The 22,883-nt window shown below is 41.9% G+C and overlaps 1 protein-coding gene across 1 annotated transcript; it reads right to left on the bottom strand.

Annotated features, from left to right (window-relative positions):
* Positions 1-3,765: 3,765 nt before the first annotated feature.
* Positions 3,766-12,637, bottom strand: LOC135489394 (prominin-1-like). Its single transcript, XM_064774737.1, has 11 exons — positions 12,439-12,637; positions 11,947-12,011; positions 11,371-11,579; positions 11,019-11,139; positions 10,719-10,785; positions 10,511-10,600; positions 10,129-10,328; positions 9,824-9,898; positions 9,244-9,307; positions 4,280-4,359; positions 3,766-3,858 (listed from the first exon to the last, which is right to left on the bottom strand). Exons 1-11 carry the CDS (start codon positions 12,614-12,616, stop codon positions 3,766-3,768), a joined length of 1,242 nt encoding a protein of 413 aa, XP_064630807.1. The 5' UTR covers positions 12,617-12,637.
* Between the last annotated feature and the right edge of the window lie 10,246 nt (positions 12,638-22,883).

Raw genomic sequence — 22,883 nt, 5'->3', positions numbered from 1 at the left:
GTGATGAAAAGAAAAGAGTAGTAGGTTCATGTAAATTAGTTTTCCAGCTTCTTGCAAAGAGGGACAATGTCTTTTCCTATTTCTTTTGAAAATCCTTAGAACAACACTAGCAGTGTTCTTCCCTCTGTATTTTTCGACGCCGGCAATGCTTACCATGATCTTCGAGGTAGTGAGACTGATGCTCTGAATCTTAGTGTCCAGATTAGCCTGAGAATAAAATAGTGCCGCGTTATTTGTGTGATTCATACAAGAAATCATCTCATTTATATTTCTCATGAGCTAACCTTGTAGGCACGATGCACATCTTTCAAGATGCACTGTCCAGACACTCACTTTAACAGTCTCTACATGAAGACAGACTTCAACAAAGGCTTCAAAACATCGAGACACGCAGAGTGCATGAAAACTGATATTGAAATGATTACTCATAGTCATAGTCATAAGACACTGAGATGTGCATCGTGACTGGCTGTGGCATAAGACTGGGTGTGCCATAAGACTGGGTGTGGCATAAGACTGGTTATGACATTAGACTGGGTGTGGCATAAGACTGGTTGTGACATTAGACTGGTTGTGACATTAGACTGGTTGTGACATTAGACTGGGTGTGACATTGGCTATAACTATACAAGTGACCACAGGTTGTGACATGTGGCAAAGTAATGGGAAGACATTAAAACAAGTTGGACTCTCCTCTCTGAAATTGGTTTCAAAGTCTGAAATTTAGCGGCTGTCAAAACTGAAGGAAACCAGTAACTCCAGTGGATGTAGAAATGGACTTACCACAGCAGAACTCAGAACTTGGAGGGTGACGGTGTCCACAATTCGCAGTCGGTTTGCCATATTTGTATAGGCGTCCTTGAATGTCTGTAAAAGAGAGAACGTTTCAAGATAATGCTTATAGCATCACGGGTTATTGGTGGAGCTTGCAGTTAGCTCTTGACTTCTTTTCGAGCAAATGATTGAAATTTGAAATGATATACCAGAATGCCACGCTAGCTTACCGGGTTGGACATTTCAGAGGCGGCTTGTTCCAGGTCGTTGATTGTTTTGGTGAGAGTGATGCTGGCCAGACCATCTTTGATCTAAAATAAAAATCAACCATCATCATAACTTGTTGTAGATGTATGTTTTCTAGATACTTTGGTTACAAACAATAAAGCCACTCAAAATCAGGCAGCATGCAGTCACAAAAAGTCTTAATCATCACATCTTGATACCACTTTTGAGTGAGACAGTTTAGTGATATAATCTTGGCTTTCTGGTCAGCACAACGGGGGGAATATTGGGTTCACCTTGAGGACTGTTAAGGAATTGGAAGGAGGGGTGTGTCTACCATTTGTACAGTGTTCCTCAAATAGACATTTGAGGAACACTTGAAATGTGAGATAGACTTAGATAGACAGGTGTACTTACCTCCTTCATCAGAGCTTCAACATCGATGGCAGGTGGACTTGCAATGACGTCAACAAATTTCTGGCGCGATGCATCCTCAAGCAGGACGACATCTTGCACAGTCTTGTTGGCTGAGACATAGAGGGAGCTCATGTCAGGCAGTCGCTGAAATAGAATGAATCATCTTGTTACACATGTATTATGACAGTGATGGCATTTTTTTATCTTTGAATAGCTTTGACAAATTCTGATTACTAATTTGAATGGAATTATACTTTGTTCGCTGGAATCTGAATCAGGTTAGCAATTGGGGACAAACATGATGTAGCATATGAAATTGCTCTTCAATCGTTCAGGTTATGTGTAATGTGGCCTGCTCATATCAGCATTGAGATACCATAATCTTTAGCAACTCAACTCATTGATGACATTTACAAAACTTACTTCAGTCAAATTCACAAAGTCGTATATCGTGAATAGATTGTCAAGCTTTAGGGCTCCATAAATCCCTCTGCTTGCGGCACAGTCACTGAAGAAAGGAAATAAACTCAATTATTTTCTCAGGTTTTGAATTGATTACATCTTCAACTTTCCAGTGGTGAAATCTTTCACGAGCTGAGATCTGGTGGCTTGGAACATAGACCATATTAAAAGACTAGCAATGAATTTTATCGGTTCAAACGATTTGAGAACAATCTTCTGAAAAGATATTTTCACTCACCTCATGACTTCACCAAGTTTGAGTGGCACTGACCCATCTTGAAACAACAGGTCACCCATGATGTAGGTGTCATTCCAGTATTCAGGCTTGTCCAAGAACTGAAGAAAGGATTGGTTAAAATGTCATACAATTATTCGAACTATTCCTCTCGTAGGATACAGTACAAAAAAAACTATGACTGCTAATTTCCACTGTGTCACTGTGTCAGAGATGTGACATCAATTTTGACGCACTTTAATGTGAAAATCAACATCGCCTAGTGGAGTTTTAAGATATCATCAGTGATGAATCAATACATGTGTTTGGGTGCTTCAAATTGGATGTTGTGTGGTTAAGTTTTTTATTCTGCCCATGCAACACTTTTTGATAGTTTGTGGACACATCGTAGTAAAGTTGGCGATGGATATGATGGGCAACAGGAGCCAGAGATAAATATGAATGGTATGTCTCGTAAAAATTAAGCTGATAATGATTTGACAGCAAAAGTAACATTTACAAAAACCCTGAACAAAACGATAGAGGCTGTGCAGTGACGTCATTGGGATGGCCATTTCGAATGTCAATCTGTGCTCCTCAACCTGCTGACGTCACCAACAAAGTGTAGCACTTGTGGATAACGCTGCAGTTGACGATTGGCTGGTCATTATTGCACCTACGACAAAGTGACCACGTGCTTTAATGATATCAATTTGACAACCAAAATGATATCTTTTCCTCTGATGACGTCATCTTAATGGTCTCTGTAGAGGTGTTTTTTAAAGATTGTCAATTAACATTGATATCGGGGGAGGTTTTTGGCTCATACCTCAGAGAAGATGGTTTCATCTTTGATAGGACTGCAGACAAAGGTCAGGTGGGAGCCAAGGAGGTATCCAATAGCTGCGATCAACAGGAACCAGAAGATCACAATGAATATGATCCAGGATGAACTAAACGTTAAGCAATAGGAAGAAGGGAAGGAAAATGAAATAAAAGAAATGATAGAAAGGAAGAAATGATAGAGAAAAGCATGCAGGAAGAAGTCAGAAAGCAGCAACGTTAAGATTACAGCAGGTCCAATAGCAAGTGAGGATGTTATATTTTGAGCAAAGAAAGTAGAATTAAAACAAAACAAAAGGATAGAAGGCAGAAAGTATGACAAATGAGTTGACGGTAAACATTTTTAGAAGTTAGGAAAATGCAAAAGAATCTACTATTTTGTGTCCATGGTTGACCTACCTCCAGTTCAAGCGAGCACCAGTGTGTGATACCCTGTTCCTGGCTTTTACAGTAGGCCTACACTTGGTCCCAAAGCCTCCCAGGCATAAGCCTAGCATGGCGAGTAAGACAATCAGAGCAGGCAGCGAGAAGATTCCAATCAAAACATATTGCCTACAAAAAAAACAGAAATGATACTGTAATTTCATGATTGGAAGTTATTTTCAAATATCTGTGAGTTTCAGCATTGGTTATGTTCAGTTGTTCGATCTTTGGTAAATTTTGGAAGCAAACCAGAACTTCCAATGAAAACAAACTAGGAGACACCATCTCTCTGTCACAACTATCAGGAATCTAATCATGCCTTTGGTAATATTTGGTCATCATGGCTGGTTAAGCTGACTTATAACTTTATCATGAATGATGTGTCAACTGTCTATAAGTCAAAGCACTTACTGGAATCCACTTTTCTGGGTGATGATCTCAGCTTTGCTGCGGATCTCGTGTCTTAACTTGGTGGCATTAAAGGCTAGCGAATCAAAGAGCTGCAAGAATATGAAAAGAATACGTTGTGAGCTTAGACTTTTGCAGAGCTAAATGAAATGGTCCAGGGACCATGTGCTCACCTCAGGTATGTATAATGCATGTCAATTGATGCTAATGTGAAATATCGATATCCGTGCTAATTAACCATTTATTCTTCCAAATATCAAGGAATGACAACTTGGACATTGTTCTCAAAATATCAACATTTTAAAAATTTTTCTTGATGACACGGAAGACAATGTCAATCGGAGGACAGAGCCAAGATTTGGGGTGAAAACATCAAAGTCTAGTTGATTAAGAGGCTCTGAGAGAACCATACAGCTGTTGTGCCTAAACTAGGTTAAAAAGAAAGAAAAAGAACTTCAATTCTCATATTTATAAGAAGTTTTTCTGTAGAATTCACCTAATAAAAAAACTTACCCCATTCACCAAAGGTTTGACACTAGTGTTCAATGCATCTTGGACAGGGTCAATCAGGCCATCGATTATGTCCTTAATGTCTGCAAGTGCAAGAAAGAAACAAATTTCACAGGTTTTCCTTCAGCATCATGTCAGGTCGCAGTCAGGTCGCATCATGTCAGGTCGCATCATTTGTCGTCCAATTCAACAAGTTCGTTTAATCAGCCCCACTTCAATTTGTCTGAAGCCACTTCTTTGACTAAACTGACGATACAGTTACTCCCAGATCTGGCTTTCTCAGTGCTTGTTTCTGTAAGTTTAACTGAGGCTAAATTTCTAACAACAGAGAAGTGATTGACAGCTCTGCGGTGGAATAAGAATGTTACGGCATCCGAGTGTGAGTGGATGCCAAATTTATAGAAAGGCATAAATGAAATGGCCAGGGCCATTGTGCTCACCTCATATGGAGGAAAGATGGATGAAGAGCGTGGTGTCATGTAGTGAAGGAAGAAAAGAATGTCTTTGATCAACTGATATCTGATGGGAACTTGTTGAAAGTTTTATTTTTAAATCATGTGCCTGCAGCAGGTGACACCACTCATGCTTTGATGAGTGTTTAATCAGCTGGGCTGGTGTTGTATTCTAGATCTTTCAGGTGCCTGTGGCTAGGGAGTCAGTGACAAATGTATGTTTTTAAACTTCTCCTTGAAAATGTTGATCAATATTCTCACAAATCACAAGGGCTTGACCCAATAATAAAGGTACTGACTCATCATTATCTTGACATTCCCCCTTTAACCAAACTAATCCAATCATCCATAATACTTCATCAAAGCTGTAAGAAAGGGATTGCGAGAATCAGAATTGAAGCATTAGCATGACAGGCTTGACACCGGGACAATGGACAAGGGATTAGACTGGACTAATGAAAAAGAGGTTTGGGTCACATGACTTAATTAGCATAGCAGAACCCGTTCTAACTGCCCTGTGCATTTTGAATCAGTGCTGGTTTGTCTTTGGACTGAGGTAAGTGTGGAAATTTGTGTCTCATTTTTCCTGAACAACTTGATCAAATTCATCTAAATTTGAGGAATCGAAATTTGAAGAACTAAATTTGAAGTTGACTTGTTCAGCTTATTCAGCAGGAGATTCTTGAACCTTTCAACAGTTGTATTTCTGTTCCCATTTTTCTCTTTGAATGAGTTTCTTCTGGATTTTTCCGCAGGCCAAGACTCGAGGCAGGTCAACTTGGATGTGAGCTACTCTAAGTTGGGCGAGTACAACTTCTTTCCACTTTCCAAATGATCAGAACAGATGCAGAACGACCCTGTAAAGCTTTTGTGGTCAGGTAACACTGAAATCAAGAACTTGATTAAGAACTTGATGTTGACTTATCAGTGTTCTCTTGATACCACGTAAAATACAATTTCAAATGATGTTATAAATCAATCAATCAAAAACTTTTGGCAACCACTATCCCGCCTGTTGTGTCACACCGACTGTAACTAGCTGAAGAGGGAAGTAGGCTGTTATGGATGTCAGATAGTGGTCTCCCTGGCATCTGCTTGCAATTTTTATTGACACTCCACCGTGATCTCAAGGACCTGGCTTTATCTAATGATATGTCCGCAAGGGGAGAGCGGGGGAAGGGTGGAAGAGCCAGTCACCCCCGTGGGAGCAAGATTCCTGAAAGGGTGTCTTTGGAAAGGGCAAGCATTTGTTCGCCATTAAACACAAGATCTTAATCCTTGTCTTGGGTGTCTTTGAGAGAACTGATCACACACAATTCCCAACCTACTCGTCAGCCAGCTGACAGATTACCTGGGTCGAACATGTTGCTGAGATGTTTTTGAAGAGATACTTGTGGCTGTTGGAGAGACTTCTTGTCTAAGCAGTACCATTCTGCCCCCTCTAAGGCATAACAATGGTAACTTATAAACACAAGATTTTAATCCTTGTCTTGGGTGTCTTTGAGAGAACTGATCACACACAATTCCCAACCTACTCGTCAGCCAGCTGACAGATTACCTGGCTCGAACGTGTTGCTGAGATGTTTTTGAAGAGATACTTGTGGCTGTTGGAGAGACTTCTTGTCTAAACAGTACCATTCTGCCCCCTCTAAGGCATACAGTGGTAACTAATAAACTGACTGCGAAATAAAAGCAAGTTGAACATGAGATGCTCATCATTCTGTCTCGGGTTGCAGAGAAAACTAATCTCGCAAAGACCCAAGAGTCCAGAGTAGTTCTCTAGTAATAGTGCAGATAGTGAGTCGACTGTGTTTCCTCCGTCTCTCTGTTCAGGAAATGCTTCAGTCCTGGTTCAGTTAATCATGTTGCAGCTTTCAGCATTATTTCAGATATTTTGATTGCCATGGATCATTGAATGCCGATGGCCAACCTGTCCACAAAGGCAAGACAACCGAGATAAGATCTCTGAGCCTTGAGTGTCTTAATGAGCACAGAAATGTGTTGGTTTCAAGAGAAGGTGAGAAGTAAGCTTTTAATCGTCCTCTAATAGAGCAGACTGTGGTACCAGAGTCTGGCACTTGATACTAAGCTGCAATCTCTCTGATCAGACCAGTTTATGCTCTAGCCCTGTTTAAGTAATCATGTTGCATCTTTCAGCATATTTTCAGAGCCTATTGAATCGTTGAATGCCGATGGCCCCACTTGCACACTCAAGGAAGACAGCCAAGCCCAACGTGAGATCTTTGAGCATGGAGTTTACCCAGAGCACAGGTTTGTGCTGACAGATTCACACATTACAAAGTGTCAACCACTGTGCATAATGCTTTCTTTGAAATCAGAAAAGATACTTTTTAAAGAGACATTTTTTGTTCTCTTATCTTTGCAACTGTTTCATGTTTGGTACTGTCAGGGTTATATCATTCTCCCTCACCACCATAACTGCCCGCACTGACTGCACTGCCCCTCTTCCCAACTTAACTCTCCTGACCTGCCAAGCACTATAATTGCCTTTACCTTGCATGAACTTCCTACCTGCATCCACCTGGCACATTATGAAATAACTCCGACTGTATCACATGATGAAATATTTGCTGCTATGAATCAAAGATTTTTCTGCGAGTTTTAAGATACCTTGCTATTGATCGGTATAATTGCATGATTTCAGATTCTCATATTTTTAAGGTTCAAGAAGTCTACAGGAATACAGGGAAGTAGGACTGTTATGGATGTCAGATAGTGGTCTCCCTGGCATCTGCTTGCAATTTTTGTTGACACTCCACCGTGATCTCAAGGACCTGGCTTTATCAATGATATGTCCGCAAGGGGAGAGCGGGGGAAGGGTGGAAGAGCCAGTCACCCCCGTGGGAGCAAGATTCCTGAAAGGGTGTCTTTGGAAAGGGCAAGCATTTGTTCGCCATTAAATACAAGATTGAGGACTGAGGCATCAGATTTTTCAGTGAGATTTAAGACATCTTGCAAGGCATCAGATTTATCAGCGAGATTTAAGATATCTTGCTAGTGATTGGTATAATTGCATGATTTCAGATTCTCATATTTTTAAGGTTCAAGAAGTCTACAGGAATACAAGCTTGGAGAGGACAGGTTGCGGATCTTGGATTTTCATGTTCTTTATTATAGCTAGGATAGATATGGGTCAGGCCCGTGGGTTCTAATAGCATTATAACCTTGACAGGCAGAAAGTGCCGTCCAGGCCTTGTCGTTAGTGTAGGCTTTAGTGATAGGATGGGGACCAGTGAGTGTGGTAGGTGTAGGCGCAACGTAGCTAAGGTTAGGCACTCACTGGTCTCTCTCTCCAGGAAGATGACACAATCTCAGTTACCAAGCTGCAAATCAGAAATACAATTTTCTAACTGGTAAACATGGAGCCAATTCTTTGGTTTTATCAACTCTTTAAATGTTGTTCTTTGAGATTGACTGTAATTGTATTTTCTCTGCTGATATTGTTTATAACTGAATGTACAGTAAACATACAAATTACCTTGATAATAAACTACCAGTATGCTGTATGTCATGGCATTTGAATTTTGTTGTGTGTTCTTCTGTTAAAATTGTTCACGTAAATTTTTGCCTCTACTGTAAACCCGCCCAGGAGTGGTCTGAACCCCCAATATGGCAGCACCTACTGACTCCATCATTTTATATAGGTCCCTACTGTAAACTCACCCAAGAGCTGTCCGAACCTTGAATAAGCAGCACAAGCCCATTCTGTCTCATGTACTGGTACCTACTACTGTAAACACACCCAGAAGCTGTCCCTACAATCAATATGGCAGCACCATAGGTCCCCACTGTAAACTTGCCCAGGAGTTGTCCCGACCTGTATGGCTGCACCTGCTACATATATGACACTGAAAACTCTCCCAGGAGCTGTCCGAACCTTGAATATGGCAGCACCTGCTAGATCAATATGCATGAGTCCGTTCTCTAAACTCACCCAGGAGCTGTGTCTGTGGCTGTAGGACCTTGAAAAAATGAAACTTGCCCCCATTTCCCAGTAACTAATTCGGGGCAAGCCGTCATCTTGGATATAAGTACATTATGTAAAACTGAAATGTCTGAGCACTAAAAGAGTGTTTGATGCATAGATATCTGAGGATAGAAACTGTATCAGAGTCTTTCACTGTTCAGTAAGCTGGTCCCAAACTGTTTTACAATCCTTATGACATTGTTGACAGATGTGAGAAATACAGCTTCAAGACCAAGTTCAAACTTTGATATTAAGGCGGCATGAACTCAAACTTGAGGAAGGCATATATCAAAGCCAGTACATTCCAAGGTACGATCGAGTTTGAAAACTTGAGGACAGTGAGTTTACATAAAGATGACGAATTCAAAAGAAGGAAGCTGACCTAGGGGGTCATGTGTACAAAGTTCTTAGCACTAGCAGTTAAGAAACGTGCCACTGGATACGATGACGACGACAGACGACAGACACAGGGCTATTGTATAGACTCCCCCAACGCGGCAACGGTGAGCCAAAAAAGAAAGACTTACCATTTGCTTTGTCAAAAGCTGATGCATTGACCTGTTTGGGAATATCCTCAAAGGTATTCCTCGCCTGCAAGTCACAGAAAGAAGATATTTGAATATACCATTTGACTCCCTAGCACTGCAGCTGGCTTTACTGAAAGTTTCCTCATCCTCATAAGTTCTGTAATCTGTTATGCTGGGGCAGAGATATGGTGAACAACCAGAAAGGTTGTGAAGACACTCCAACAAGTCTCCATCTTGACATGGTTGGTATAGACTGACAGGTCACTCTCGGCAGGAACTAGAGAGGATCGCCAGAGACAGGAGACGGCAAAAGAAAGTTGCTGTCAGCCTATGCTCTCACTAGTCTCAGAAGACAGAAGAAGTAAGTTAGCAAATAAGAGACTTGTTCTGTTTTGAGGACGATAGGCACAACCATGATGATAATGTGTCCAGATTTAGAAAATTTCAAATCAATTGGCAGTTTTCAATTCAGATAGTTTTTCCCCATATTTTCAAGGTAGGTGCAAGGAATTTTTTTGTGCTTTTTTATGAAAATATGGCATTAAATGAATAACAATTAGCATAGACATAACTGGCTTACCATAGTGGCGATACCCTTTAAATCCAGACTGAGCACAGGGCCCAAACTTGCTGTTTCTCCTGTCATATCTGGGGTCTGAGGACGAAGGAAAATAAGATGGGTTGGTTACACCGTTTGTTGAGCAAGTCGCTCTCTTTGTCTTAATAAGGGGGGGGGGGGGGGGGGGTGATGAACAAGAGGGGAGGGTGGGAATATGTCTGAATTCATCACAAAATACATATATTTGATCTAACATGACTCACACTCACAGGGTTTTACCATGAGTTGTTTTGAGAGTACGTTTGGTTTTGTACACAATCTCTTACCTTGGAGAAGTCATAGACAGATGACACATCATTAGGATCCATCATATGACCGCAGTCAGGTGATCCTGAACAGGTGGTTTTCAGAGTGGTCAAGTTTGCCTTGATCTCATCGATCAGTACTCTGATGCTGTCACCCGAGTCCGTGACATGTGAGGAGATTGAGTCGACCTCACTCAAGCGGTCCTTAAGCGCGTCCAAGTCTGTAAAGATGTATATTTGACAAATATTTTCATCACAAGTTTAAGATTATCCTGAATGATTGAGCTATCAAAATATTTTTCGAGTTATCAAAGTCTCATAAAATTGAAGGCAAGGTCACATTTGCCTCCTATGTAAGGGTTTGTACGCACTCTGAATTCAACCAAGGATTTAAAAAACTTACCCTTGTCAAGACCCAGGAGGTTTCCAGTAATGCCCTGAACGACAGGTCGACCTGCGAGCATAAAGGGACCAGTGACTTCGTCAGGTAGGCCTGAAAATCATAGTCATACAATGATCAGTTGTTTACAGCATACATATCATAAGGACAGAATTTCAGTAAGTTTTTGATGGTATCTTCCAAACATTTTCGGGCAATTCTCAATACTTACGGTCAAGTTCGGATGACATGATATCAGCGACATTCTTGAATTCTCTAACGGTGACAAGATCAAGATCCTGAAAGTTTAAGAAAATGTTGTCAATGGTTAAGATAAAATTTGTCTAGTTGTCAGAGAATGAACCTTACCCTCCCCTAAGTGTTCGAAGAGGACCATCTCTGAGAAGAAGCAGAGAGGTCCTTACTACATACCAAAAAAGCAACAGATGAAATGCAATGTCCTTTAGTATTTGTAAATGGATTGAATCGATGCCATGATAAACCTTACAATTTTGACAAAGATTTGACTCACCTCAAAGAACTTGTCTCTGAAAAGCGAAAAGTCATCAACTGCGTAGACTGCAGCTTCTGCAACGTGAGGCAGTGTGTTGTGGAGTCGGTGTGAGGATCCTACAAACCCGCAAGCACCGAGACTGAAGATAAAGATAATAAAGACAATGTCACAACCAGCAACCATCGGTGCCTCCCCATTTGCTCTGCTGTCCTTGGACCCACGCAGCAAGGAGTTAAATACCACAAGTCGTAATGTTTCAAAATTGATTGTGAAGTTAGCTTTCTATCTTCTTAGCCTCGTAAAATATTTTTGAAAAGTGAAACAAAACCCAATTTTCGGAGGATAGCAGAGGACGTTTATCTCAACTCACATGATGAAAATGCAGCTTATGATGAGCCCTAATCCGACCATGAATCCACAGCTCTGACTTTTCTTTTCGGCTTCCTTGGAGGTGTATTTGCCTCCACACCGACCGCAGCAGCGGCAGCAGCAAAGGTTGAGTCCGACGAATGGCACAATGAGTGCCAGGAAGACGCCAATGGTGAATGGCACAAGCATTGGGGCCTCGAGCTTGGCATACTGGAAGATGAAGGACAATCATTTGATAATCATTCAACTGTGTGGTGGGATTTACATAAGATTCTGGTTATGTTGATTCACTAATCACTTGTCACAAGTTCATTTACAGTGAATGCTATGCGGGTGTACACTCCTGATGCAGTGGACTGGGCTCTTCCTGTCACCATGAGAAGAGACGCTCAGGAGAATGAAATGGACTGCCCCGGGAGTCTAATCCTATGTTAATATAGCTCACTCTTTGGAAATGATTTGTCTGATTACAAATATGATATCCAGGACTTCACTTTCAGTACCAAGAGCTTGGTGAACAAGACTGTGTGTAAAGCTGTATGTCCATGATCTGGGTGATAAGATAAAATACTCCTACCTCTTGCCAATCGTTGATGATCACGTTAAGTTGAAAGTTAGAATTTTTCAAACGCACAATCAGGTCTGAAAAATAGAAATAATTGTTCAGTGAAACCCCATGATTTCTGTTAAGAAATTGATTGCGGCAATTTTGTCATGCTACAGATGAAAAAAATTTTTGAGTCCAAATATTATATTTAAAGTTATCCTGACTGCTATTTTGTTTGAGGGCTTATTGACCAATCGGTGAATACCCAAAGAGCACAGTCTAGCAACTGTTGTTAGCACTGGCAGAGAATTTCTTTTGGATAGTTTACAAGTTTTTTTCCTGCACTGAGGCTGATGGAGTGATGGCATTTGATTGAATGAATTGAAATCAAACGCAATATATCAAAATAAACAGAGCACCAGACGATGAAGGCCAACATAAAGGACTGAAATAGATAATAGCCTACATTCATAGAAATCGGCTGATGTTACTTAAATCCGAGAAATGGGATGGTTTACTCACCCCAGGGAACTTTGATGAACGTATCAACGAAACTTGTTGCAATCGCAGTCCAAGGGCCAAGCGACCATAGTCCTGCTTGCCCTTCGTAACTATCGAGATAACCTCCGAGGGTATAGGTTCCGCTCGAGTTGAGCTTTCCAAAGATTATCGTTCCATTGGAAGCGAGATGAGTCGGCATCGACTCCGAAGGTGTGGCACTTCGCCAGTTTGAAGATGGCTGCTCCGACGCGACGGGCGCCAGAAAACAAGCCAGAAAAAACATCACCAAATAACTCATGTAAAGCATGTTGGTGAAACTAGAGGTTCTGTATGAACGCAAGATATTGTGCGACAGTATTCGATCAAAAAAAAGTATCTAAGACCGGCTAAAGTAGCAATATTTGGTTTTTTACGAGAGCAAAATCGAAACGACGTTGCTTGCGCGAATTCCCCAAACGAAATTAGTTGCGTTGATACGGTTGTCACGTCACGCCACGTGGCTGAAGGGATCCTGATTGGCTAGAAAAGTTGACTGTTCTTTTGTTTAACCAATCACAGACGAGATATTTGGCAAACTCCAATGCAGTATCACAGTTGCGCATGACGACGACACGATCCATGTGCGGAGATTAGCAGCGTTAGCTAGTGACGTCTTTGGACTGTTGTAGTAACTAAACGTCTTGCAAGACAATCGGCTGTCTTCACGACCTCATTGCTTCGACTTTCGAGTAAAGCATTACCATCGGGGAAAGGTGATGACGAAGAAGAATGTCAGTAGAATGCTCTCTTTGCTGTTGCAATGGTTTGTGGCTTCGTCTTTAGGATATGCGATCTAGACCGATTGGTTGTGACTTGGTCTCTACAGGGAGACATTCAAGACATCTGCCTGTGATGGCACTAACGTTGGAATAACGCTAGAGTGACTCAACCACTCTCTTGATAACGGCAATTTAGTATAAGCAATAGTGCAAGACATACTTCACGAGGTGTTTAGGTAAGCTATCTTAAAAAGCCATGATAGTACCTTTGATAAAAACAAAACAGTTTTCCTCTGTCACGTGATACTGTCTAAGACTCTTGGTTGATATGTTCTTTACTGGTTGGGCAGTTAGTTATTAAAAGGCCCATCCCCGATACAGGGTGTCTGTCGTCTTAGAAACAACGGGAAAGGGACGAAGAAAAACACAATGATTCGGGTGAATTGTTCAAATACAATATTTTATTATGTGTCATGAAATATCATCAATGCAATACATGAAGAATATCCGAGGCAATCATCACCCGTATAAATATACATGTACATAATGTAACTACACGGATTAGAAGGAGTTCAAGCAGTAAATGAAGGGGTCAGAGCCACGAACCTATAGCACGCATAGGTCCGTGTCAGAGACCTGGACAACAAATATATGTATGTACATGCAATGACGGGGGTAATAACATAAGTTTTTTCCCCTTGGTATTAACGACCAAAAAAGCAATACATTCATGACTAAAACGCGCAGTTTCCTGTATATATTTGATGTGTTATGCATACAGAAATAAAAATTGGACAGTGCAGTGACGTGAACGAAAAACGATGTCCGGTGTTCTCTCAAACATAACAGGCTCGTATTCCATATGATTTTAGAGCCCTTACACTAACTTCATCGAAAGTTATCTGGCCCCGTCGAAAGTGAACGAAACTATACCCATTGTAGAGAATCAGTACCTATAAAAATATTGCGACCAAAATAGCCAATACTGATAAAGTTCTTGTGTCTGTCGGCACAACTATACACCTGTCCGGGACACAGTGCTAGTAATTACAAATTGTGCATCGCATCACTGATGTCTTATCCATCACTTGTCATAATGGTTGGTCAGAGCTGTTCTCAAGCGTCTGGTCTCAAGGGTCAGAGCTGTTCTCAAGCGTCTGGTCTCAAGGGTCAGAGCTGTTCTCAAGCGTCTGGTCTCAAGGGTCATTGCCTCCTCAACCTTGGAGCAATCAAACAGTAGAACACAATTCAATATTGCTACAACGTCAGTTAAGTATCTTCTCTAAAATTTATATATTTACATCTCTAATAATGAATCCTATACTGAGATCGATAGCACCGTGGTATATAGAAAATATGCTCTGTTTTTTTCACATAATCAGGGTTCCCAAAAATGCACATGCCTTATCGATCCGACTGACAGATTGTTTTGAATAAGATGATAAAATCACAATCAAATGTTTCATCAGACGAACGTTTCTCCTATACATCTACATGTATATACACTGAGTTATCACAACTTTAGCTCCTCTCTTTCGTTGACATTGTGTTGGGACACCCTTTATAGTCCATTATGCAGTTTTCTTTCATTGACAGTGTAATAAATAATAAAATGTCCTGATGAATAATCACAGACGTTCCTGAAAATTTACAGTACAGAACTCCTCATCTGCTACGTCATAACTGAAAAGAGAAGGAGAAAAACGATCAGAATACGGGTATAAAGGCGTCACTTTTTGGGAGAAGCCATTCCCGAGGATGACAGAGGTGCGTTGATACTACCGTGGAGAAGCGTTCCCCGAGAATGATACAGGTGCGTCGCATTTGATGTTGAGACTAACAAGAGACGTTCGTCACTTCCGTGGAGAAGCGATCCTCGAGAGTAACAGAGGAGTGGGGAGAGGAATGCTAGTGCGGGCTTACTGTTTCATCTTGGAATGTCTGATTTTCACACTTACCTTCTCCTGTAATTGACGTCACCAATACTTCTATCTGCAGCTTCTTTTTGAGTGCAGCCCGGCTCAGTATGAGCGGGATCTCCCTCTCCAAGTGATCACCACTGGTCTCCACGTCGGCTGTCATTGTCACGGACAAACCTGATTTCCTGTGAAAGAAAGTTAACGTTGTTACAGCCCGTTGTTTCCCACTGATACAAACAAGCCTAATCTTTCGGCAATGACCAAAATATGATCATTGTAAAATGTGCCGGATTGTCGTTCCCGGCCACCCATCTCACTCAGTGCATCCGGAGATATAAGATTCAGCTCAGTCGCTCAAGGCTTACATCATGATTGAAATCTCGTGAGGCTGAGTATATGGAAAACCCCGTTACGAGAGGATTAGTCAGTGGTTCCTACACGGAATAGTCGAATAACATCCTCCCAGAGAAGTTTGTCCAAAGTGCCATGAGGCAGATGAGGCGTACCACCGGGCTTTGTATGATCACCGAGCTTATCTCGACCCACAGCATGAGGACTCACAGATTTTTCGATCAACACTGCAACCAACCTTGAGGACTCACCCTTTTCTCTTCCCCGTCACCAGAATATGATGGAGGTGACCGGAAAGTCTACTCTTGGTATAAAGCTTCACGATTTCCGCGTGAACCATGATTAAGTCTAATTCCAGTTGTAGCTCCTTTTCGTCTATCCGTTCGAACTTTGAGTTAACATCCTCAACGGTGAACCGAAGCTTGTATTTCAGAACTGAAATCAAGTAAATTTTTTTTGATCAACAGTCCTACAGCTGAAGGTACGTCTCTTTCGTCAGTGTAACTTGAATCAAAGTTTTTCATCAATGGTGTTCACTGATAGTAATGGCCTGCATAGCTACACCAACCAAAGACATTAGAATAAAACGTTTGTTTTCTGATATACAGACTCTATACTTTCGACATATGGATGTTTAAAAGCTAATCTCAAGACGTGTACCAGTATATGGTCATCCTGTATTCTTACCCGATTGACTGCTTTCACTTCGAGAAACCGTTCCGGATTCCAAGTCCTCACCGGCGTCTCCATCTGGAGTGACAAGGAAACACTCCGTGGGACTGAGGTTGAAATAGCTTTCGAACCATTTCGAGTTGTCCACGAGAAGGGTCTGATATTCCTGCAGGGTGCATCCCGAGTAGAGAGAGACTTGGGCGACGCAGCTGGCATAACCATCCAAGAATTGCCTGCAAAATCGGCCAGAAAGTTGATTACGCAACTGGTATGTTTTCTTGGTCACGAGTACATGTACATATATGAAATTAGAAGTCCCAAGCAAGACATAAAAAGACTTTTCAAACTTTCGTTGTTGGAATAGATCATCAGCTTCGCAGTTAACCAAGGTTGACAAGAAATATCAATCTGATATAAACTTGAATCGAAAGTGTTGGCAAAGCTGATTAAGCATCATAATACCAAAAAAACAACTTAAGTATTTTGCGACAAAGGATTGGTCTCTGTTGTTGGAGTACTCAGTATTCGCGGTATTCTCGAGTGTCGTTGTATTGACTTCTAATGATCCCTTACTCACCTGCATTTTCCGGTTTGATTCATCCACACCTCATTACTATCAATACCCCGGTCCCCAAGCCCGACGTAGTTCCCTGCGAGACTACTGCTTCCTGCGACAGATGGCGTGGCAATCAATGTCTGCATCTGCTTCCAACAAGTCTTACTAGAAATCGTGTAGGTGTAATCAATGTCATCACATGAGGCGTCCTTGTTTGGTCCGATGTCGAAAGTCAACCAGGGGATCTTTTCCTTTTCAATGAGACAGGACACGATGCTGAGTGTGTTGTACATGACTTCGAGTTTTCTGTGATTCGTAATGGCGATTGTGTCCACGTCTAGTGGTGAGCAGCCATACCGGACACGTGCATGGCGGTAGGCGCAGATAAGCATTTGCTTGAAGGAGCTGCAACGGGAGAATGCGTTTGAATGTATTAGTTTAACCTCTGCATTACCATTATTCAGTGAACTTTAGAACAAGGTCGACATTTATTCAAGATACTTTAGAGCCTGTACATTTGTTGGACTTGATTGAAGACCGTTTTTGAACAACTTTTAAAGTCGAATGGCAAGAAATCAGTTTATCTTACCTGCATTGGGTATTTCTCGTGTTTGCATTCCTTATCATAACATGATGAGGTCGGCATGAGTCCTTAATTACATTCAAAACATCAACAGCATGACACTGCTTCGATGTCCGATGGTCCGTGGTTAGTCTTGGAGGTGTAACAAGGACACAGATCGAGGGATCGATTCCGTAAGCATGCTGAATGGCGTCAGTCGCGTCAATGAGCGTGGAGTAGTAGGCTTCGGGGCTGCAATCCGCTTCCAAGAACTGCTCGAGCACGCACGATGACAAAGTCGAAAGAAATTGGCTGTAAAGTGTAAGGAAAGGATTATATATAGCCCATCTCATCGAATTGTCACAAACGCCGAAAGGTAAATGTTTACGTCGAGAACTAGTCTTTGCCAAAATCTTAAGCTAACAGAGAACTACCAGTGTAAATGACAACTTACTTGCACTTGCGGCGTCGTCCTGCAAGTCCTTGACTGATCAGGTCATGCTTCCCAGCATACAGTTCGGTATCATCTGACACCTCATTCAGGGATTTGAAAACGTCAGCCATATTTTTCGATCCCGTGAAATCCCGCGCATGTTTATTGCACGCGCTATTCGCCTTCTGGAGGAGGAATTTCGGACTGGTGCATCTCCGGTTTTCGTTGGTAGAATACTTCAAGGTATCGTCTGCAATCTTGTTTGTTGACGTCGTGTTTACGAAACAGACGATGGGGTTGAAATCGTCGAAGTTGTGCTGGATGAATTTCCTATTTACAAGGACAGCCCAGTCAACATCCAATGGACTAGCTCCGGACTTCGAGGCACCTTTTATGAAACTCATTGTACATTGCGAAAACGTTGTGATTGACCTGAAAGAAGGGAATTGTTTGGTTCAGGATGAGCCGATAGGTTTCTCCACCAGTAGTTACCCTGGGGAAGTATTCATCGGGGCCAGGTTGTTTAAAGCTGCGCTATGATAACGGTCGTTAAGAATTCTGACAAGTTCGCTCCGGTGGGTCTATCAGCTGACAGGTTGGGGTTTCACCATGTGGTTCATTATCTTAATGAAGCCCTTGTCTTTATTTACCTGCAGTTTGTTGCCGCATCTCTCTTTCTTGTTATGGAGATGAGGGATTTGTAGCAGTTCTCAAAACCAACTTCAAAGATTTGGCGGGCGTACGTCCACGTGTGTGAAGCCGTAACTGATTCACCAACTGAGGCTGTAAATAAATGAAAATTCATTCATGCAAGGTGGGTTTGGACATAGTTAGCGAATTTCAAGCTAATGTGCTCAATTCTTGTAGTGCACTGTATATGACAGTTTAAAGATTTTTCAACGATCCGGTCCAGCTCCAAGTGTGAAAACCAAAATATCTGATGCCCAATGTGTCCCTTTCACAAGGTATAACCTGCCCAACTCGCCGCAGCGCAAGTCACTTCGTTACAATCTATGTTCACTTGAAATTTTGTTCCTGTAGTCCATCTAGTACATGTGACGTTAGCAGTTTTAAAAAACCCACCTGTCTCGACGACGGACGGCATCTTCCTCTTAGTCTTCACTACCATCGAGGCAGCAGCAGAATCCACCGTATCTAGCAGAGACAACTCGTCCAACTCGTTCAACTCCCCAGCCTCTCGGTCATCAATGGAATCTTCTGCATCGTCTTGAACATCAGACTCCGAATCCTCAGCAGACCGCCTCCTCCTCTGTGTTTCAACGACTTCAGAATTCATTGCGTTTAGAGGTAAATCTAAGTCTTCAACGGCTGGGTCATCGATAAAATCGGGATCGTACGGAGCCTTGGTTTCTACCTCAATAATATCAGTCGTAGTTGTTGGCGATTTTGTTGTTATTTTGACCACTACCGTAGTGGGTGGGTCATTCGTGTCTAGTTCCAGATCGGTGGTGGCCTGGCCAGGGAATGTCGTGGTGCCCATACCAAGATCTGTGGTCACTTCAACTGGAATTGTAGTTGTATCAAGGCCCAGATCTGTGGTCGCCTCTGTAGGGAGAGTTGAAGTCGGAGATGTTCGGTATGGAGTTGTGGTAGCAGTTTGTGTTGTAGTAGCCGCCTGAGTTGTGGTAGCAGCAGCTTCAGTAGAAATCACCGCGGTGGTCTTCTTCGTTGTGATAACAGGCGGAACTGTGGCCGCTTCTGTTGTAGTCAGCTGAGGTGTAGTTGCTACGGTTGTGGTTGTAGTTGTCGTAATGATCAATTCTGAAAGAAAGTTCAGAATATGATATGACATATCTGAGGTTCTTCTGACAAGTCAAACTAAATCATGTAGTGTATTGCTTTCCAAATGGCACATCTGAAGGTTGAATTAGCTAGTTTCTAACTATGGTTGTTCCAGAAAATGGAGGAAACACTTGGTCATAGACGTGACGAAAAAGTCAGACGAAATTATCTTTTTTTTTTATCCTTACATGTGTTTTGTCAAGGACGGCCAGTGGATAAAAGAAATGGACAGCGGTAATGGCTTGGATACAAAACGATTGATATAATGAGATGGCGAAGTTAAGCGAATTTACCTTCAATGACAATCGTCGTCACTTTAACAACAAAACTCTTCCCCTGAGAGTCTTCCCCGAGAGTAGAGTTGTTGGAGGTGATCCTTTTCGTCAAGACTTCTTGGACCTTCACCTCTGTCACATTCTCTGCTTCTTCGCTTATTACTAGGATAACCCTGAACAGTACCAAGATCCGGTTCCTAGAAATAGCAATAAAGAAGGTCCCTTCTATACTAGTTTTCGGTACATTAGAACCATTCAAGGGATTCTTATGAAGACTTTAACCAACACTTGTGGCACAAAATTGCATTATACAGGTTTCGATCGGTACATGAGCAACCAGAACATTCATAACGGACTGTTGTCAGATGTGAAACGAAAGGAAGCAAAAAACATACTTTCGGGTGGTGGCCTAAGTCGGCGCAGGCAGGGACAAGAAACAATGTTTACCTGTCCGTATTAATGAAGTACTTACCCAATGGGAACGTAGGTATCCTCAAAAAGTCGTTTCTTACGAAGGAGGGTGTCCGTCAAGTTTTCACCATAAGTATCATTGACACAAACAAAACCAGTAACATCAGTCAAGTTGTAAGTGACCTTCAATTCTGGGTCCGACTGGTACATTTGATCAAACTGAAAAAGTAAAGGGGAACATGTATGAGTCACACTAACAATTGAAGTGACAAAATCTACTCTATCATCTAATATAAATAGGCGCTTCTTTCAGTTCCTTTTGCCCCTTCCATTTCACCTGCAACCACAAAGGATTCTGACAGGTCTGTTGTGGCCTCTAACTGGTATAACACTTTGATATCACAATGAAATTGAGATTTATTGTCAAATCCCTTTCATACTTCCTTACATATATTCATTTTTCATCCCATTTTAACTCCGAGCATATACAGCAACATTGGGACAACAGAAACCGTTCAGGAGTCAAGCAAATCCTGATCTTTTATTGTGCATTTTCATATTCTGGAGACTCTATTCAAAGTCAAACGTACCGTCTTCTCAATTTCAAGAGCCAACTGAATAGCTTCAGGACTTGAGATGTTCTCTAGCGCTGTGGTACAATTCCGTTCCTCAACAACAACCTCGCCAAGAAAGACAGGTGCTGAAATGTATGGAGAACGAAAGTTAGATATCTCCCGTACTAGAGAACACACGGTGTGGGCGTTGTCGTACTCAAAAGAGAGTAAGTGTGGCTGTTCAGCGAGAATATTGTAGACTAATGCGGCCAGGGAAAAGAATTGGTATAAATTAGTTATGGTGAATAAGGACTGCATTGAGAGACTACTTGAATGTTATTTACCTGTAGGTGGCGCTGGTGTTGTTGGTAGTGCCGTTGTGGTCGTTGTTGGCGCTTCGGTAACCTTTGAAGTCACACCTGAAAAGGAACAGAAACTACAGTCGCCTGAAATGCAGGGGTTTCAATGAGTTTGGAAGCATCCCAATTGGCATAACAGAACGCATTTCTATTTTCCTGGACCGCCAGTAAATACGAACGGCCTACCCCTTTAATGGTCGCCATGGCCCTGATTTCCCCAGAATGGAACTTTTAGCCAAGACACAGTTCCTCGCGGTGACAACATACCTTCAACTACAACAGTGGCAGCCTTGATTTGATAAACTCCTAAGTAGTCATTGTTGCCCTTTATCTCGGTGTCCAGGATATTCACCACTTGCTGTGCCGTGACTGACAAGGCTTCGTTGACTGTCTTCAGTACGATCAAGAAGTAGACTTTGAGATAATAACCGCCGTCGTTTCTGAAGAAAGAAATAATGTTGATACAGAGTGTTCATCATCATTTCTGCATAAACTCATAGCTCGATAGAGAGTATAAATCAATTGATTGCGATGAAGTTGCATGTACATGTACAACACAAAAAGCCAATTGCAACAGCTTTAAAACCTTTGCACGTCTCTGAACGTATTACTATTGCGGAGAGGATTCAGATATATACATGCGCATGTGCTTTAAGATTTGTCTGGAAACATTTTGGCCTGCCTGCAGTACCTACAAATATATTCGATGGTTCCTTTTAAGTAAGCACTGTCAATCTTCTCCTCCCTTTAAGAAAGACATAAGTGGTCTGATTTAAGAAAGATACAGTGTGGAAGTGCTTTGACAGATCTGAACCCAAAATATCAGAACAACCTATCTTTAACCAGAGTCTTCTGCTTTTACACAACATTGCTACTCACTGTGCGTTCAAATCTGCGCCAGTCTCACGTTTTTGCCGCAACACCGTTGACGCCTGGGATTTGTTGACGCACTCGAATCTGATTATCTGAGTGAGGTTGTAGGGGACGGGCATCTCGTTTTTATAGAGAACATCAAACTAGAAAAAGGAAGTTGCATGTACATGTACTTTATTATAAGGTTCAGGACACCAGAATGAAGGTAATGCTACTCTTCTCTATACGACAGACAGCAAATTAACCCAGAACCCAGGATTGTATGTCTGGATGAACCGGCGTGGCTTTCAAGGAACTAAAATTCCTGGCTCTTCACAACACGTACATTAACGTATGAAATAGTCGAGGGTCTGTCGGATGAGACTAAAAGCCGTGGTCCCTTGTACCTGAGTGTCTATGCCAGGGCAAGTAAAAGATCCCACATAGGTGGACAGTAGCCTATAGTGGACTCCATACCTCCGGCAAAAATCCAATAGGGTTACAACGCCGGTGTAATGTTTTTGAGTGTTTCTGTTTTTGAGTGTTTCCCCTCATTGTTTGGGAACGCTCAAAAATAGATTGACAAGTTTTTCTGTGTATCCCCCTATTGAAAAGTCGTGGTCTCTCTAGCTGCCTATTGTTTGGAAACACTGACACATGGGAAACAACCACAGATGTTACACCGGTAATGATGACGAATGATGAATTAATAACACACACCCTCCCCCCCCCCCCCTCTCCAGAGAGGTTCGGGGTGGATTTACCTGGTAATAGAGTTTCAAGGAATATTTTGTTCTCCTCAGGTAGCGTTTCCTTTGGGGTTAGAATTGAGAATGAGAAATATTCACTCTTTCAAAGCATTGCTACTGATAAATCTACTGCCTTGTTTCGCACATACTAATCTGAGTTGCATTTCATGCCCTTTTTCAAATACCCTAATTTCCTAATAACAAGACAACTA

This window comes from Lineus longissimus, chromosome 6 (assembly GCF_910592395.1).
Source record: "Lineus longissimus chromosome 6, tnLinLong1.2, whole genome shotgun sequence".
Classification (NCBI taxonomy): domain Eukaryota; kingdom Metazoa; phylum Nemertea; class Pilidiophora; order Heteronemertea; family Lineidae; genus Lineus; species Lineus longissimus.
Note: the sequence above shows the minus strand (reverse complement) of the source record. Positions and strands in the feature narration are given on the sequence as shown.

What these genes read in the sequence shown, in the direction of transcription:
- LOC135489394 (XM_064774737.1), bottom strand. Translation starts at nt 12,616, where the DNA reads ATGCCGACTCATCTCGCTTCCAATGGAACGATAATCTTTGGAAAGCTC. An exon ending in TCATCAACGATTGGCAAGAG is followed by an intron (nt 11,580 to 11,946) that starts GTAGGAGTATTT and finishes TTCATCTTCCAG; the next exon opens with TATGCCAAGCTCGAGGCCCC. An exon ending in ATAAGCTGCATTTTCATCAT is followed by an intron (nt 11,140 to 11,370) that starts GTGAGTTGAGAT and finishes CTTTATCTTCAG; the next exon opens with TCTCGGTGCTTGCGGGTTTG.